General features: G+C 53.2%; 1 protein-coding gene across 2 annotated transcripts; it reads left to right on the forward strand.

The window, feature by feature from the left end:
• The first annotated feature begins 1834 nt into the window (after positions 1 to 1834).
• Positions 1835 to 17812, forward strand: LOC105921400 (arrestin red cell). Of its 2 annotated transcripts, none has more exons than XM_036133202.1 (16): positions 1835 to 2246; positions 8197 to 8227; positions 8855 to 8915; positions 8990 to 9034; positions 9115 to 9212; positions 10364 to 10462; positions 11382 to 11441; positions 11662 to 11729; positions 11801 to 11936; positions 12011 to 12095; positions 12184 to 12256; positions 13691 to 13828; positions 13908 to 13991; positions 15071 to 15147; positions 15222 to 15276; positions 15922 to 17812. In XM_036133202.1, the coding sequence occupies exons 1-16, from the start codon at positions 2224 to 2226 to the stop codon at positions 16007 to 16009; spliced, it is 1221 nt and encodes a 406-aa protein (XP_035989095.1). In that variant the 5' UTR covers positions 1835 to 2223; the 3' UTR covers positions 16010 to 17812. The 2 variants fall into 2 exon arrangements, with proteins under 2 accessions (XP_035989095.1, XP_035989094.1); XM_036133201.1 differs by having other exon boundaries at positions 1837 to 2246; positions 15919 to 17812.
• The last annotated feature ends 358 nt before the right edge of the window (positions 17813 to 18170 follow it).

Here is an 18170-nt window from a genome sequence, read left to right on the forward strand (position 1 = left end):
ACACTTTGGACCGGTCCGGTTCTGATGCGTCTGCTGGTTCAAAGGTCACGGCTGTGGCGCCGCTTCCTGGTCTGCACAGCAGGAGAACCTTTTGGTACCTGCTCAGTGAAAATGGCCCAGACCCAGACGGTTCTGGTACCGTGTCAGAAACCCAAACTGGTACCAGACCCAGACGGTTCTGGTACCAGTCCTGGTGAAACCGAGCCAGAACCTTCCTGGTTTTATCAGCTCCCAGGTTGGACCTTCAGGTTGTCCGGAGCGACTGACCCGCTCCACCAGAACCCAGTTCTAACCAGAACCAGCCATCAGAACTCCTGAAGTTCTCCCTGCGTCTCTGGCTTCCAGTACCTGGTCCCGTTCAGGCCTCCAACCGGGTCCAATCGGGTTTTATCTTCTCCGGTACATCGGTGTGTGGAACCGGGCCTTTCCTGTCCGGTTCTGATCATCCTGGACCAGTCGGTTCAGTCCGGTACCACAGGAACTCTGGTGTCACCGGTGGAGGGCTGATGATCCGGGTGCTGGTTCTGCAGACGGAACCGGGGAACCTTTGGGTGGACCGGGACAGTACCACCGGGTCCAAACCGGGTCGTCAACAGGACAATGAAAACAGGAAGAACCGGGTCGCTGTTCTGGTCCGGTTAAAGTCCAGACCTGAACGCTGTGGCACCGGACTGGACCAGAACACTTGTTAAGGTGTTTTCTGTAAGGAACGCGGTTCTGAAGGTTCTGCTGATGTTAATTAGCTGATGTTGACTATAAATAATAAAGCAGAACCACCAGCAGAGGCTCAGATCCCTCGTTAGATTCTGGTTCTGGAGGACCAGCCGGGCTTTCTTCTGGGCCGGGGAACCGTGGACCGGTCCTGATTGGACTCCTCCGGTTCTGCCCCTCATGGACCGGTCCGGTTTGGGAACATCTTTGCTCTCTGCAGAGGATGTTCTGTCGGTGTCTTCAGGTCCAAACTGACCGTGACGGAACCGTTGGGTCCAGCAGGACGTGGACGCAGTCAGAACCGCTGGTCCTGGTCCAAACCCGCCCCCAGCCTTCAGCACCAGAACACAGTGAGATGGTTCTGGTGCTCGGCGCCGGCCAGACTCCTGACTGGGTTTCCCGGCCGGACCCGTCCTGCTCGGTGGGACCTGAGATAAGCAGAAGGAAGTGAACCGACAACTGCTGCCTCAGCGATTCTGCTGAAATAACAAAGTGGGACAGGAAGCAGCAGCAGCACTGGCCGCAGGTCAGATGCCTCTGACTTTTATTTAGAAGACACATTTTATTTAGAAGACACATTTTATTATTTAGAAGACACATTTTATTTAGAAGACACATTTTATTATTTATAGGACACATTTTATTAACCACCATCGTGCTTCCCCTGTTTTTCTCCTAATTTATGTGATTCATTAACAATTTTTAACTTTCTCCTCAGACACCTTGGACCGAGTGTTTTTAATTTTTGATATCAGAAAAACACATTTTGGTAAAAAAAAAAAAACAAGGAACAAAGTTTGGATATTAAAATGGAATGTAATAAAAATCATTTGGCTTTATTCTTTTATTTTGGCTCTATGAACACATCGTGTTTGTGACTCTAATGCCCTTCATCTCCGGGTCTGTGGTCCTGAACCGGGTCCAGATCAGGTTCTGGTCTCGGTACTGAACCGGGTCCAGATCAGGTTCTGGTCTCGGTCCTGCTCCTCTCACATGGATCATCTGCTGAGGAACATTTCACGCTCCGTGGTGTTGGAGGACTCCGCGTTGCGCAATCTGCAGCCTGCGCAGGCGCACACGCACGCACGCACACACACACACACACACACACACACACACACACACACACACACACACACACACACACACACACACAGGGTAGTGTTTCGGAAAAGCCTCCTTCGCTGTGCCCCCCTTGAACTGGACCGGGTCCACCAGAACCTCGGGTCCGGTTCCGACCGTCCAGCCGCCGTCAAACAGCGCGCGCCGACCCCGGGTCCTCGCTAGTGCGGTTTACCGGCGCGCCCGGTCCTCACAGAGCCGCTAAGCCGGCGCTCACACACACAGCCGTTGCGGAAGCCCGGAGCACCGAGGCGGCGCTAGAAGCCATTAGCATATTAAGCAGTTCTGCTGGATGGACGGCTGAACCGAGCCTCCCGGACCGAACCAGCACCACACCGTCGGCTCAGCCTCAGTTTGCCGGGATTCTGCTGCCGTCCGCCTGCCGAGGAGATGGGGGACAAGGCGGGCACCAGGTAGGTCCGCTAGCCGCCGCTAGCCGCGGTTCTGCGGGGCTCAGCTAGCGCTAGCAGCGGCGCTGCTGGTTCTGGAGGGGCAGGCTGGCCCAGTTGGACCGGGGGGGGGGGGGGTTATTAACGGGTCTGTAGGAGGGGGGAGCCGGGTCACAGCGAACCGAGCCGTCCGGGTCCGATCGGGTCGGTTCCCCTGTGGACGGCGACGTTAGCCCAGCAGGGTGGGGTTAGCTGGTCCGCCCTGGCTCCGGTACCGGTCCGGTACCGGTCCGGTCCAAACAGGGTGACCAGAACAGCTTTATCTAACGCGGCAGGCGGGACTGGACCGGGACCGGGTTCGGTTCGTGGGTGAAAAACACGACTGCGACGTGAACGCTGGTGGGCGGAATGGACCCAGAAGTTCCGGATTCTAACGGTTCTTCCCGTTCCGCCTTTCCGGGTCCCCGCCGAACCGGTCCGGTGACAGGTTCGGCTCTTCCTGGGTCCATCTGCGGGTTCTGCGGGTTCTGCAGGTTCTGGTTCGGGTCCCAAAGGCGGGTTTAGGCCAGTAAACAGGAAGCAGGAACCTTCTGGGCTTTAAAGGCTCCTCTGGCGGTTCTGGGGAGGCCCAGAACACCCGAGCAGAACCAGGACCCGGTTCTGGTGGGCCCCGCCGTCCAGCTTCAGAACCTGCTGCAGACCGGGGCAGGTGGCTAGAACCGAACCCGCTCCAGGAGGTCCAGTTCAGCGTCTTCATGGTGCTGCTCAGGTCTCCAGGTCCAAATGGACCTCCCCGGTTCTGGAGTTGGGCTGCAACCAGGCCGGACCTTTCTGTGGCCCGAGCCGGTTCTGTTGGTGAGGTTCTGTTGGTGTGGTCCACATCATGAGGACCGGACCGTGTTGACAGGGAGGTCCAGAACCTGGGCGGTTCTAGCGGGCCTCTGGTTCTGCCTGGGCTTCTTGTTTTGGGCCGGTTCTGTCCGGCGGTTCTACCGTGGTTCTCCTGTGTACTGATCCAGTTGGCCCAGTCTGTCCTGGTCCATATCGGCCCATCAGAATGTTCTGGTTGTTCTGACACCGGTCCAAACGGACCGGGCTTTAATATCACGGCGGGTTCTGCATGACATTCCTGATCCGGTGAATCAGAACCAGCCCAGCAGCCAGAGGTTCTGATCGGTTCCTCACTGAGCTTCATGTGGGGTTCTGCCGGGTCTGACGGGCCTCTAGCAGAACCTTCAGCTCCTGTTCTGCTGTCAGATCTGGACCCGGAGCGGGTCACTTCACAGAACCGGGAACTGAAGGGTTCCAGAACCAGCAGAGTGGAAACCAGGCAGAACCAGAACGGGTCGAGGCCGTTCTGGCTGCCTGAGCTCATTGTTTGTACCAGCGAGCGGCACCAGGCCCGGTTCAGACCCGGTCCAGGCCCGGTCCAGGCCCGGTCCAGACCCGGTCCAGACCCGGTTCCTTCCTGTCAGGAAGCCGGTGGGCAGCAGGGAGGACAGGAAGCAAACATGGCCGCTGACCCGGCGGGCCGCTCAGCGCACAGCGGAGCGGAACACGCTGGTTCTGAACACGCTGGTTCTGAACACGCTGGTTCTGAACACGCTGGTTCTGCTGCAGGCCCGGCCCGTGTTCTGGTAGAACCCGCTGGCTGCGGTTCTGGGTCGCTCAGAGAAAGATGTTTCCAGGTTCTGGCGTCTAAGTGAGCTGTGGTTCTTGATCGAACAGAACCTGTTCTGGAGCGGGCGGGTTACCCGAGGTTCTGTTCTACAGGGACCCAGAACCCGCTGCCGTCTAGGTTCTGCGGGTCGGTGAAACCGGTCCGTTTGGTTCTGCTGGTTCTGGAGCAGCAGTCTGATGAGGCCCGCCGGACCGGCTCCAGATGAACGTCTCTATTGGTGAGGAGGTGGATCAGAACCAGCCAGGCGGAACGGACCTTCAGTACCGCTCAGGTATTCATGAGGAGAGGTTCTGTCGGTCAGAAGGTCCGATGACCCAGCTGACAGCCTCGTGGTTCTGTGGGTCAAACCGACCCGGTTCCCTCAAAGCAGAACCGGGTCGGCCTGCATCAGCATCCAGAGACTAGGCTTGGTTTGGACCCTGGTTCTGCTGGTGTGAGGTTCTGCTGGCTGGGTTTGGACCTTGGTTCTGCTGGTGTGAGGTTCTGCTGGCTGGGTTTGGACCCTGGTTCTGCTGGTGTGAGGTTCTGCTGGTGTGAGGTTCTGCTGACTGGGTTTGGACCTTGGTTCTGCTGGTGTGAGGTTCTGCTGGCTGGAGCGGGTCCAGGAACATGAGGAAGTTGCTGAAGTGAGCGTCGCTGCAACCGGACCTCAGGTTCTGGTACCAAGCAACCTGTGTAGGGCTGGTTCTGTCTGAGGTTCTGTCCACCGTGGTTCTGAATGGACCAGAGGTCCGGTCCTTCGTCCAGAACCTCAGTCCTGCTGCCATCTTGGTTCTCCTTCAACCTTCCAGCAGCCAGAGCTGGAGCTCCTGGTTCTGCTCAGGTGTTCTCCTCCCGTGCCGGTCAGAACCGGTCAGAACCTGCTGGGACTGAGCGCAGAACCTCCAGGCCCGTGTGTGGCGCCAGCAGCTGCTGGTTCTGGTTCTGGTTCTGGTTCTGAGTCACCGGGTTCCTCAGGAAGGAACAGAGAAGCTGAGGTGTGAAGGAGGAGGAAACCTCAGACCTGCAGCAGGAAGTCAGCAGACCTGCTGCTGTTACCGTGGAGACGAGCCTGACACCTGGCTGCAGGGGGCGGGGCTCTGCGGGGGGCGGGGCTCTGCGGCTCTTTCCCAGAAGGCCGTGCTGCAGCAGCTGCTCCAGCTGGAAAGTTTCCCAGCAGCAGGTGGAGGTGATTCCCACGCCGACCCGTTTCCACCGGCAGGTTCTGGTACCGGCTCACCTGCAGCAGAACACACCTGCTGACGTCAGCAGGTGTGTTCTGCTGCAGGTGAGCCGGCAGCAGCGGTCGGGTCGGGTCGGGTCGGGTCGGCGCTGAAGCTGCTCTGAGGCTTCAGTTCAGAGGACAGAGGTCCGTTTGATTCAGAACCGGTCCTGCTCTGGACCAGCTCAGCAGAACCAGAACCAGAACCTGGCTCCAGGTAGCAGAGGAGCCTGGGCGTGGCGGGAGGTTGGAAGTCCAAAAGTTGGCATCAGAACCTTCCATCCAGAACCGAACCACAGGGAAGTTCTGGTAGCGTTCTGCTGGATCTCCTCTCTGCTGCGGTTCTGACCAGCATTGTTCCTCTGATGGTCGCCTGGTTCTGTGATACCGGCAGTTCTGTTGTGGTTCTGACTGATCTGGACCGGGTTCTGCTGAGCAAACATTTCCTCATGTCAGTGGTGCTGAAAGGTCCAGAACATTTAATAAATTCTGGTCAAAGTCCGGCTGGTTTCACAGCTCGGCGCCGCTCCTGGTACCGCTGCAGGACATGTTCTACGATCGGGTCCGGTTCTGAGGTACCGAAACCAACCCTGATGTGCCGGTTCTGGTCAGGTGACGCGCCGCCAACGGTTAACCGGGTCTATTCAGAACTCTGGACCCGCTTCAGTTGGACTAAATGGATCATTGTTCTGGACCGGTCCAGTAGATGGTTCTGACCAGAAGGGCCAGGATTCATTCTGAGGTCCGCTTGAGCCAGCAGCAGAACCAGCAGAACTGGTCCAATAGGTTCTGGTTCCATAGGTTCTGGTCCTATAGGTTCTGGTCCTATAGGTTCTGGTTAAATAGGTTCTGGTTAAATAGGTTCTGGTCCTATAGGTTCTGGTTAAATAGGTTCTGGTTAAATAGGTTCTGGTCCTATAGGTTCTGGTTAAATAGATTCTGGTCCTATAGGTTCTGGTTACATAGGTTCTGGTTAAATAGGTTCTGGTCCTATAGGTTCTGGTTCCATAGATTCTGGTCCTATAGGTTCTGGTTCCATAGATTCTGGTCCTATAGGTTCTGGTCCTATAGGTTCTGGTCCTTTAGGTTCTGGTTCCATAGGTTCTGGTCCTATAGGTTCTGGTTCCATAGATTCTGGTTCCATAGGTTCTGGTCCTTTAGGTTCTGGTCCTATAGGTTCTGGTCCTATAGGTTCTGGTCCTATAGGTTCTGGTTCCATAGGTTCTGGTTCCATAGGTTCTGGTTAAATAGGTTCTGGTTCTATAGGTTCTGGTCCTATAGGTTCTGGTCCTATAGGTTCTGGTCCTATAGGTTCTGGTTCCATAGATTCTGGTCCTATAGGTTCTGGTCCTATAGGTTCTGGTCCTATAGGTTCTGGTTAAATAGGTTCTGGTCCTATAGGTTCTGGTTAAATAGGTTCTGGTCCTATAGGTTCTGGTTCCATAGGTTCTGGTTCCAGGTTGTCTCCTGATTTTGATTCATATCTTTGTGGAAATCTTGAACCGTCAGATCTGAGACTTTTCTGATCGGACCGTTGAAGTAACTCTGGTTCTGGAAGTCTGGTTCTGGAACTGTGGTTCTGGAAGTGGTTCTGGAACTCTGGTTCTGGAAGTCTGGTTCTGTAACTCTGAGACGAACCTTTGGACCCGTTTCCTACAGCTTGGCGGTTCTGAAACAACGGCGTTCCAAACTCCAATCATCAGAACCGGTTCGGGTCCAGAACCTGTAGCGTGGTCCAGGTTGGAGTCCAGAACCGAGCAGAACCGCAGCGTCAGCAGGTTTACCGGGCCTGAAGCTCAGTCTGGCTTCTCCTTTTGGACCGGGCCTCACCATTCAGCTGGTTCTGGTTCTGGTTCTGGCTCCTCGGGGCCGGGCCTCGGGATGTACCGGTTCTGTTGGAACGGGATGTTTGCAGAGCAGAACCAGCGGGTCCGGTTGGAGATCCGGGCCGGTTCTGCTGCAGCTTGTTGTGCTGCTGCTCATCTCAGCGTGGATCATTTCTCCTCCTCTGGGATCCGGTCTCCCAGCAACCGTGACGCCATCGGGTCGGAACATCGGGTCGGAACATCGGGTCGGAACATCGGGTCCTCGGGGGGCGGAACCGGCGCCGAGCAGCAGCTGGAGTACCGGACCTGCCTCGGTTCTGGAGGGGGAGTGGTTCAGGTGAAGCCCTGAGGGCTGAAGGTCAGGAAGTGAAGGTTCTGAAGGTGACCCAGACCTGGCTCCACCTCCCCCAGGTTCTACCGGGTTCTGGTGCCAGAACCCGTTAGAACCCGTTAGAACCCGGTAGAACCTGGTAATCCACAGTATGTTTGGACCCAGCAGGGAAGAATCGCTCCTCCAGTTGGACCCGGACCTGGTTCTGTTCAGGCCCGACTGGTTCTGTTCAGGCCCGACTGGTTCTGTTCAGGTCTGACTGGTTCTGTTCAGGCCCGACTGGTTCTGTTCAGGCCCGACTGGTTCTGTTCAGGTCCGATTGGTTCTGTTCAGGTCCGACTGGTTCTGTTCAGGTCCGATTGGTTCTGTTCAGGTCCGACTGGTTCTGTTCAGGTCCGACTGGTTCTGTTCAGGCCCGACTGGTTCTTTAAGCCTCAGCAGCTTCCTGACATGAAAGGTCTGATTCTGCTCTGCAAGCCCTGTTGCTCCGGACCTCCGGTTCTGATCCGGTATCGTTATAGGACCTCCGGTTCTGACCCGTCTGCAGAGCCAAACCGGGCTTCCTATTGAGGAACTTGATCGGATCAGAACCAAGACCGTTCCGTCTCTAGAAGGGATTCTGTTGGGGTCTCAGTTGGGTCCGGTTCTGGACCGGCAGAACCAACACTAGTGAAGTCCCCCCTGTGTCACACGTGGTGCTCCAGAACCAGCAGGTCCAGTTGTCGGCGCTGACCCGTTCTGCTGCCCTGCTGAGGCGGGTCGGCGCCGCTGCGTCATGAAGCCACTTCCTGTCAGCACAGCAGGAAGTTGGCTCACTTCCTCTGCTGCTCTCCTCGGGTTCTGGTGCAACCCGGGCCCGGCAGAACCTGCAGCTCCTCTCTGATCGGATCAGAACCAAAACTAACCGTTCTTCCTCTTTTCTCCAAACTCCACAGAGTTTTCAAGAAGTCCAGCCCCAACTGCAAGGTGAGTTCCCCCTGGTGGCAGAACCAGGCTGCTCAGTTCTGTTGGCTGGTTCTGAAGGTTCTGGAGGTTCTGAAGGTTCTGAAGGTTCTGGACGGGCTCCCTGGAGGTTAAGCAAACAAAAACAGGAAACTGAGGTTAGAAGGGCAGCAGCGCCCCCTGGTGGAGGCTGTCTGCACGCTTACCGGGTCCATCAGAACTTTCCAGGTCCACTTCATGGTTCTGGTGCTGGTCACCTGATGCTCCTCTGAATGATTCCAGAACCCTCCACAGAACCGGACTGGTACCAATGATCCAATGTGCAGAGAAACAAGCACCGGTTCTGGTCCAGAACTACACTCAGGGTTCTGGTATCAGAACCTAGAGGCGGTCCAGAACTGCAGAACTCTGCTGGTGCCAGTCAGGTGAGCTGAAGGCTGCAGAACCTCGGTTCTGGAGGGCCCTGAACGAATCGGACCTTAGTGAGATCTCCAGAACCAGCCAACTAACTGGAGCAAGAAGGAACTGTGGTTCTGAACACCAGAATCAGAACCTGCAGTCGTGCCCTGAGGCTCGGAACCGCTGGGCTCAGGGCACCTGCAGAGGTTCTGGTTCTGACCCGTGAACTGACGGTTCTGGTTGACCCTGCAGCTCACGGTCTACCTGGGAAAGAGGGACTTTGTGGACCACCTGGACCACGTCGACCCGGTTGGTGAGTTCTGGTCCAGAAGGTTCTGAGCGGTGTGCAGGTCTGACCCGGTTCTGACGGTTCTGTTCTGGTTCCAGATGGAGTGATCCTGGTGGACCCGGAGTACCTGAAGGACCGCAAAGGTGAGCTTCCTGACCCGGTCCAATCTAAGCAGAACCTCGGTACCGAGCGGTTCCCTCAGCTTCTCCTCTTCCTCCTGCAGTCTTCGTCACCCTGACCTGCGCGTTCCGCTACGGCCGCGAGGATCTGGACGTTCTGGGCCTGTCCTTCAGGAAGGACCTCTACATCTCCACCTTCCAGGTCAGCCGCCCGCCAGAACCGCCAGAACCCGACAGAACCCGACAGAACCTGCTGAACCCGCCAGAACCCGACAGAACCCGACAGAACCGTCAGAACCTGCTGGCTGCGGTTCTGGGAGATTAACCCAGGGTTCCTGTCTGGTTCCTTCTGCAGAACCTAAAATTCTGACCGTTTAAACCAAAAGCAGAAGTCCAGTAAGAACCAGGTCCAGTTAGGAGTCAGAACCAGGTCCAGTCAGAACCAGGTCCAGTTCAGCAGTCAGAACCAAGTCCAGTCAGGCGTCAGAACCAGGTCCAGTCAGAACCAGGTCCAGTTAGGAGCCAGAACCAGGTCCAGTTCAGCAGTCAGAACCAGGTCCAGTTCAGGAGTCAGAACCAGGTCCAGTCAGGCGTCAGAACCAGGTCCAGTTAGGAGTCAGAACCAGGTCCAGTTAGGAGTCAGAACCAGGTCCAGTCAGAACCAGGTCCAGTTCAGGAGTCAGAACCAGGTCCAGTTCAGGAGTCAGAACCAGGTCCAGTTCAGAAGTGCAGAACCAGGTCCATTTTAGCGGAGTCAGAACCAGGTCCAGTTCAGACCAGGTCAGTAAGTCCAGATCCAGTTCCGAGTCAGAACCAGGTCCAGTTCAGGAGTCAGAACCAGGTCCAGTTCAGGCGTCAGAACCAGGTCCAGTTCAGGCAGTCAGAACCAGGTCCAGTTCAGACGTCCAGAACCATGGTCCATTCAGTACCAGGTCCAGTCAGAACCAGGTCCAGTAAGTCAGACCAGGTTCCAGTCCCGAACCAGGTCCAGTTCAGGCGTCCAGAACCAGGTCCAGTTAGACGTCAGAACCAGGTCAAGTCAGGCGTCAGAACCAGGTCCAGTTAGGAGTCAGAACCAGGTCCAGTGGTTCTGGTGCCAAACGTCAAAGTTCTTTAAAAGCCTCCTATGACCCGATGACGCTGCGGCCGGCGCCGACCCGTCTGACCCGCCGTGGGAGGAGCTGTTCTGACCGCAGAACCTCCTGGAGGCGGGTCCAGACCGGCACAGGGAACGGACCAGAACACGGCCGGCGCCGACCCGATCTGTTATTGGGTCCAGCTGGCTGTTCAGGACCGGCGTAGAACTGAGGCGGTTCTGAAGCCAGACGTTGAGGTTCTGTTTGTGTTCTGCAGGCCTTCCCGCCGGTTCCGGAGGAGAAGAAACCCAACAGCCGTCTGCAGGAGCGGCTGCTGAAGAAACTGGGCCAGCACGCTCACCCGTTCTACTTCACAGTGAGTCTCCAGAACCAGAACCACCTCTGGTTCTGTAGAGCAGAACCTCCTGCGGTTCTCCATCAGCTTCAACAGGAACCGGTTCTGTTTCCAGCAGCGGGAACCACCAGCAGAACCACAGCTCTGGTTCTGCCCAGGCTCATCGGGTCGGCCTGAGCAGAACTGTCAGGCATCTCTGGTTCTGGCCCGGTTCCCCCATCAGAACCTCGTGTAGCGTTACAGAACTCTGACCCGCTGGGCTGGACCATGTAGAAAAAAAACTTATCGATAAAAAAATGCATATTTATCGATAATTATTGAAAATATTTAAAAGCATATTTTATGATATTGCTAAATAATTTAATTTTAATAAAGAACACAAAGACAGAATTCCAATTAAATCTTTATTTAACCAACTTTTTTAACCATAACAGAATTTTTTTTAAGAAAAATAACTTCAGAGACCTGAGTTATGTTATTAAATACTGACAAAGAATAAACTAAAATGACCAAAATAAACCAAATAAATAAATAAAATAGCCTATTTAGGTGGTAATAGTAACTAGTTACTCCTCAGGTTTCATAATAAAGAGGCTGACGCAGGTCAGAGGTCAGAGGTCGTGGCGTGGCCTATCGATCGATATTGTTACTGAATTATCCTCCAGCCCTAACAGAACCTACCCAGAGAGAAAGGTCCAGGTTCTGGTGTCTCCACTGCTTATGAACCCGGTGGGCGGTACCGGCTCGGCGTTATTCTAAATCTGCAGAAGTTCTGTTAAAACCATCAAAACCAAAGAACTGTCAGGACCAAACCCGGTGTAGCTAGCTATCAGAACCGCTCAGAGGAACCGGGTCAGCATTAAGGTTCTGGATGTCAGCTGTGAGGTTCTGGTGTTTTGCTGCAGCAGAGCAATGACAGCGGTTCTGTTCTGCGTTCCAGATCCCTCAGAACCTGCCCTGCTCCGTCACCTTACAGCCCGGCCCAGAGGACACCGGCAAGGTAACCGGCGCCGCCCCGGTTCTGCTCACTAATCAGAACCTCATCACTAACGTTTCACTCTCAGGCCTAGAACCTTCTCAGAGGTTTGGTGGGCGGTACCGGCCGGTCCAGCCGTTAAACTGGACCGCCGTGTCTCCTTTAAGCCTCACCGGCCCAGACGGGTTCTGGTTCTGGTTCTGGTCGGGTTCCTGAGAACTGAGTGTGCCTGTCCTCCCTGCAGGCCTGTGGCGTCGACTTTGAGATCAGAGCGTTCTGCGCCAAGTCGATAGAGGAGAAGATCCACAAGAGGTGAGTTCTGCTGCAGCTCCACGCCTGCAGGGGGCGGCGCAGCAGCCGGTTCTGACCCGTGTCGTCGGCAGGAACTCGGTGCGTCTGGTGATCAGGAAGGTCCAGTACGCCCCGGAGAAGCCGGGCCCTCAGCCCATGGTGGAGACCACCCGCAGCTTCCTCATGTCCGACAGATCCCTGCACCTGGAGGCGTCCTTAGACAAAGAGGTACGCACGGCCGGCGCCGCCCGCTCACACTGCTGACCCACAACTACGTTTCCCATCATGCTCTCTGCCTGCAGCTGTACTACCACGGAGAGCCCATCAGCGTGAACGTCCACGTCACCAACAACTCCACCAAGACGGTGAAGAGAGTCAAGATCTCAGGTCTCCTTCCTCCTGTGCTGTTCAGGCTCGGCGTCCTGGTTCTGACCCGATCTCTCTGACCGACCCGCTTGTGTTCTGCTCTCTGCAGTGCGGCAGTACGCCGACATCTGTCTATTCAGCACCGCCCAGTACAAGTGTCCAGTGGCCCAGCTGGAGGCAGAGTAAGTTCCAGTTCTGGTGCTCGGTGAAGCGGAAACACAAACAGGTTTAGATACGTTAATAATAAGGTTCTAATAAAGTTCTGCCAGATTTTCTTTGAGTTTCTCAGAACAACACAAACCAGTTTAGATACGTTAAAAATAAAGGTTCTAATAAAGTTCTGCCAGATTTTCTCTGAGTTTCTCAGAACAACACAAACCGGTTTAGATACGTTAATAATAAAGGTTCTAATAAAGTTCTGCCAGATTTTCTCTGAGTTTCTCAGAACAACACAAACCGGTTTAGATACGTTAATAATAAAGGTTCTAATAAAGTTCTGCCAGATTTTCTCTGAGTTTCTCAGAACAACACAAACCGGTTTAGATACGTTAAAAATAAGGTTCTAATAAAGTTCTGCCAGATTTTCTCTGAGTTTCTCAGAACAACACAAACCGGTTTAGATCTGTTCTTTGATACCGCTTTAACAAACTTTACAGCAGTGAGAATTAAATCAGCCGGTGGAACCATTTTTAAAACTCTCTAAATGGGTTTAGAATCGTAAACTTCTGGAAACCAGATTAGATCAGAATCCAGTCTGTTCACACAGTGTAAACAGCTTTATACCCGTTCCAGGTTCCTGCTGAAATTGGTATTCCAACTGGGCCCAGCTGCTTTAAATTGGACCAGAACAGGTTCTTACCAGTTTTAAACTGGGGCAGCATTGATATAAACCGGTTTAAACTAGTTAAACACCATATCAGACCCCGTGTGAACTATTTTGATATACCTCGTTATTCAACCAGCTGGTTCAGAGTTAAACTGGTTTGCGATCTTTTAGAGTCCAACAGTGCATGTTTCAGACGGGACCTCCTCCAACTGAACTGGATCGGATGGTTCTGTGACCTGTTCAGAGACTTTGAGTCAGGACGTTCTGCCTGGGAAATGTCTTAAACATGCAGAACACTGGCCTGAGAGCAGCGCCTGCCGCTGCTGAGTTAGTTAACATAATTCACTCCAGATCTAAAGCAGTTTACACCGGTTTAGAAGCCTGTTTAAACTGGATTAAACTGGTTCTGAAGTTTATCTAAACCAGATTAAACCAGTTTAGAAGTTTATTTAAACCGGATTAAACCAGTTTAGAAGTTTATCTAAACCGGATTAAACCAGTTTAGAAGTTTATCTAAACCAGATTAAACCAGTTTAGAAGTTCATCTAAAACGTATTAAGCAGGTTTAGAAGTTTATCTAAACCGGTTTAGAAGTTTATCTAAACCGGATTAAACCAGTTTAGAAGTTTATCTAAACCGGATTAAACCAGTTTAGAAGTTTATCTAAACCGGATTAAACCAGTTTAGAGGTTTACTGGATCTGTGATTTCCAGTTAAACTGCAGTGGATTCAGTATGTGGAGGAAGGCTGACCTGAGCAGTGACTAACAGCAGGTCTGTGGTTTCCATAGCGACCAGGTGTCGTCCAGCTCCACCTTCTGTAAGGTGTACACTCTGACCCCGACGCTGGACAAGAACAGAGAGAAGAGAGGACTGGCTCTGGACGGGAAGCTCAAACATGAAGACACCAACCTGGCCTCCTCCACCATGTAACACACACACGAGGTCACATGGTGCTTCCAGGTGTGTCTCTGTGGTCACATGACCTTCACTTCCTGTCTGTTTCAGAGTGAAGGATGTCACCAACAAGGAGGTCCTGGGCATCCTGGTGTCCTACAGAGTCAAAGTCAAACTGGTGGTGTCACGTGGAGGGTAAGACTCTCACTTCCTGCTTTTCTGATGTCACTTCCTGTTGCTGCAGCTTGTTGCAGGTTTGACTCGGTGAATCAGTTATTTCATCCAAAAATCAACACCATCCATCCATCCATCCATCCGTCCATCCGTCTTCTTCCTCTTATCCTGGGTCGGGTCGCGGGGGTAGCAGCTTCAGTAGGGAGACCCAGACGTCCCTCTCCCCGGTCTCCTGGTTCTCCTCCTCAGGGGGAACCAAGGCGTTCCCAGCAGAGAGACATAGTCCCTCCAGCGTGTCCTGGGTCTCCTCCTGGGTTTATCTGTAAAACGACATTTTAATCCTAAATGTTTTCATTATATGTAAGCAAAAAGTTAGTTATTAACAGAATTTTATATATATATATATATATATATATATATATATATATATATATATATATATATATATATATATATATATATATATATATATATATATATATATATATATATATATATATATATATATAAATAAATAAATAATGTTTCAGTAACAGTTAATTAGGTTAAACCACCTTAGTTAATGTTTTATGCTGGAAGAAGTTCTGACCCGTTCTCTCCTGGTGTCATGGACCCGTGGTTATGTGGCAGTACCAGTACTCTGGGCCAGGGGGCGCCGGTCCAGCCTGAAGGACTGTTCACAGAATAAAGCGTTTCACATATACTTTAATAATCCCAGAGGGAAATTACTGTTTCAGTACAACCACCATAACATCACAAACATTTCAGAGATGATTTACTGAGGCCGTGCTGCAGAGGAACCGCCCACACGGCGCCCACAGGGCGCTGCCATTACTCTGTGGACAGATAGAGGCCACACTAGGAAGGAGAGGAAAACACATATATCACACTTTATCCTATTTAAAGGATACAGTTTGAGATATCAGAAACCTCAGCATGAAAAGCACAAATATGACCAGAAACACATATAGCAGAAGTTAACAGTGGAGACTAGTGGTGTGTAAGTTCATGAGAGAATAGAGCAGGTGTCCATGAACGCCGTCCAGCAGGCAGCGATACTCCGAGAGTTTTATCCCTCACTCCTCTGCTCTGTCTTCCAGGGACGTGTCGGTGGAGCTGCCCTTCATCCTCATGCATCCCAAACCGGTGGAGCCGCCCGCGTCCCGCCCTCAGTCAGGTGAGACACGCCCAGGTGAGCCCCCTCTGTTTCCATGGCGCCCACCCCCGCTCACCCCGCCCTCTCTGTTGCAGCCGTGCCGGACTCGGACCCGCCCATCGACACCAACCTCATCGAGTTCGACACAAAGTGAGTGAGCGCCGGCCGGTTCTGATCCGGTCCTGACTCGGTTCTGACCTGGTTCTGATCCGGTCCTGACTCAGTTCTGACCCGGTCCTGACTCAGTTCTGACCCGGTTCTGACCTGGTCCTGATCCGGTTCTGACCCGGTTCTGACCTGGTTCTGATCCGGTCCTGATCCGGTTCTGACCCGGTTCTGACCTGGTTCTGATCCGGTCCTGATCCGGTTCTGACCCGGTCCTGATCCGGTTCTGACCCGGTTCTGACCTGGTTCTGACCTGGTTCTGATCCGGTCCTGACTCGGTTCTGACCCGGTCCTGACTCGGTTCTGACCTGGTTCTGATCCGGTCCTGACCCGGTTCTGACCCGGTTCTGACCTGGTTCTGATCCGGTCCTGATCGGTTTTCTGACCCGGTCCTGATCCGGTTCTGACCCGTTCTGACCTGGTTCTGACCCCTGGTTTCTGATCCGGTCCTGACTCGGGTTCTGACCCGGTCCTGACTCGGTTCTGATCCGGTCCTGACCCGGTTCTGACCGGTCCAGACCCGGTCCTGACCTGGTCCTGATCCGGTTCTGACCCGGTCCTGATCCGGTTCTGACCCGGTTCTGACCACTGACGGCTTTCTGACCGTCTGTCCGTCTCGTCTCTCAGCAGCGTCTCCCAGGACGACGACTTCGTCTTCGAGGACTTTGCTCGCCTGCGGCTCAAAGGCGCCGTGGACGACAAGGACGAGGACTGCTAGGAGCCGAGCGAGCCGCCGCCGCTTCATCACACACCTGCACACACCTGCACACACCTGCACACACCTGCACACGTTACATTCCCAGCAGGAGGCGGCGCCTGGACGGAGGCTCGCCGGGCTTCTTCTTCTCTTGCTTTGACTCCATCTGCCTGCTTCTGCCGCCATCTTCCCCTCCATCAGTGGGCGGGGCTTAAACCAGCTCTTACCTGTTAGGTGTTTCTGAAGCAGGCCGCCTCCCAGCCACACGGGCCCTCTGAGGGTTCTGGTTCTGAAGCCCAGCAGCTCCCGACCCGCTTACAGTCCTTCAGATGGTTCCTGAAACAACAGCTGGGGTTCTGAGTTCAGGCTGAAGCTGCAGAGGTCCGGTTCTGGTTCTGAAACGCTTTGATCGGGCCGTAGTCACTAACCGGGCCTGCCGAGGTTCTGCTGCTGAAGCTGGGATTTATCCCGACTTTTAAAGATAATCTGAGTTTCAAACCACAACCGGACCTGCAGCTTTGAGGAAACTGCTGCCGTCTGCGTCAGAGCCGGTTCTGGTTCTGGTACCAATCCAGTTTATGGTGTGGGGAAAGCCCAGATTTCCTGTCAGAGTTCTGTTGGTTTCAAAAGTTCTGAAGTTAAAGATTGAAATCAGAACCGGCGCAGCAGATTCCTCCCAGCTCTGCTTCCATGATCAAAACCAGCATTCCCGTTTACGCCGACCCGTTCGGACCTCCAGCTGGTCTCGGTTCTGACGGGCCGAACCCGTGTTGCTTCCTGTTGTCAGTCCAGACGGTGCCTTCAGAGTCTCTGCTGCCAACCGGACCTCCCAGCGCCTCAATCCGGGCCTGAACCCACGTTCTCCAGACCGGGTCTGAAAGAGTTCTGGTTCTGGACGACGATGGCCCGTTTCTATGGCAACGCTGTCCCACGTCTAACCTGAACTAAACGGTAATAAGCTGCCACCGGTTCCCACAGGGAGGTCCATCTTCTGGTTCTGGGTTCTGCCAAGTTTGATGACCCACGTCTGCCCAGAACTCACCGGACGGTTTAAGATCCGCTTTACTGTAAAGTCCAAACTGTTTGGTACCGACCCGTTTATGTTCCACCGGGTCTTCAGCCAGAACCTCCCAATAAAAACGTTCTGCATTAGAACTTTTACCCGGTTCTGTTAAATCATCGCCGCTGAGCAACTGGACCTGAAATTATTCCCCCTTTTCAAATCTGAAACTTTGGTTCTGATTCTGCCAAAAACAGAACCAGAGGTTCTGACTGCCAGAGTTCTCCCTGACCTCCAGGTCTGGGGTTCTCTGAAGCGGTTCCGAAGGCGTCGGCCCGTTCTGGGAACCCGTTCTGGGAACCTTCCAGTCGGCGCTGAACGGAGCGAAGCTGGTGCCAAAGCTGCAGGCAGCAGCCGGGCTCCTTCAGAACCGAGCCGGTCCAGGAGGTCCGATGTTCCGTGTTGCCCCGTCCCGCAGTGCTGTGAATCGTAGCGAGCTGTGGTTCTGTCCTGGTCCGTCGTGCATCTGTGGGGTAACTTCGCTCTAAGTGTAAAATATTCTGACAAGTGCCACGCCCCGGCCCGTTTGATGCTAACATAACGTCTATAGAACCAGAACCACAGGGTTCTGCTTCTGTTATTCTGCTTCAGATTCTTCTTCTTCTATTATTATTATTATTATTATTATTCTGGTGACTATTATTACAGCTACTGTATCATCAGCGACCATGATTATCCTCGTAATCAGTTCTGTTTGCCATGTATTTTTATTTCAGATTTTTATTTTAGTTTCCTTTTTATTATTAAAGTGAAATGAACTAACAGCCTCTGAGTGGCTTTCTGACCTCCTGCAGCTCAAAGGAACCAAACTTACGTGTTTTTAAACATGTGAACTTCTTCACGTAGACATCATCTACGTAGACGCGTCATTGGGCGGGTTCTGCCTATGCTGCGATGCGTCAGAGCGTCCGCCATGTTGAATGAGGCAAATCTGCAGTTACTCAGTCACTTAAACAGCATCAGAGGGACTTTAATCTCTGAATATACTTTGTATTGGTAATATTTTTATATTTGTAATATTACAAGTTTATTTTCGTATCCCTTTGGCTTCCTTCTCCTGAATTTATTCTCGTAAAGAATAAAATAATTAAAATAATCTAACCTGGCCCTATTACTCCAGGA

The sequence above is a fragment of the Fundulus heteroclitus genome, unplaced genomic scaffold, assembly GCF_011125445.2.
Source record: "Fundulus heteroclitus isolate FHET01 unplaced genomic scaffold, MU-UCD_Fhet_4.1 scaffold_59, whole genome shotgun sequence".
NCBI classification, from domain to species: domain Eukaryota; kingdom Metazoa; phylum Chordata; class Actinopteri; order Cyprinodontiformes; family Fundulidae; genus Fundulus; species Fundulus heteroclitus.

Coding starts and splice junctions, on each gene's coding strand:
- LOC105921400 (XM_036133201.1), top strand. CDS start 2,224: ATGGGGGACAAGGCGGGCACCAG. Junction 13,992..15,070: donor CTGGTGGTGTCACGTGGAGG/GTAAGACTCTCA, acceptor TCTGTCTTCCAG/GGACGTGTCGGTGGAGCTGC. Junction 15,148..15,221: donor CGCGTCCCGCCCTCAGTCAG/GTGAGACACGCC, acceptor TCTCTGTTGCAG/CCGTGCCGGACTCGGACCCG.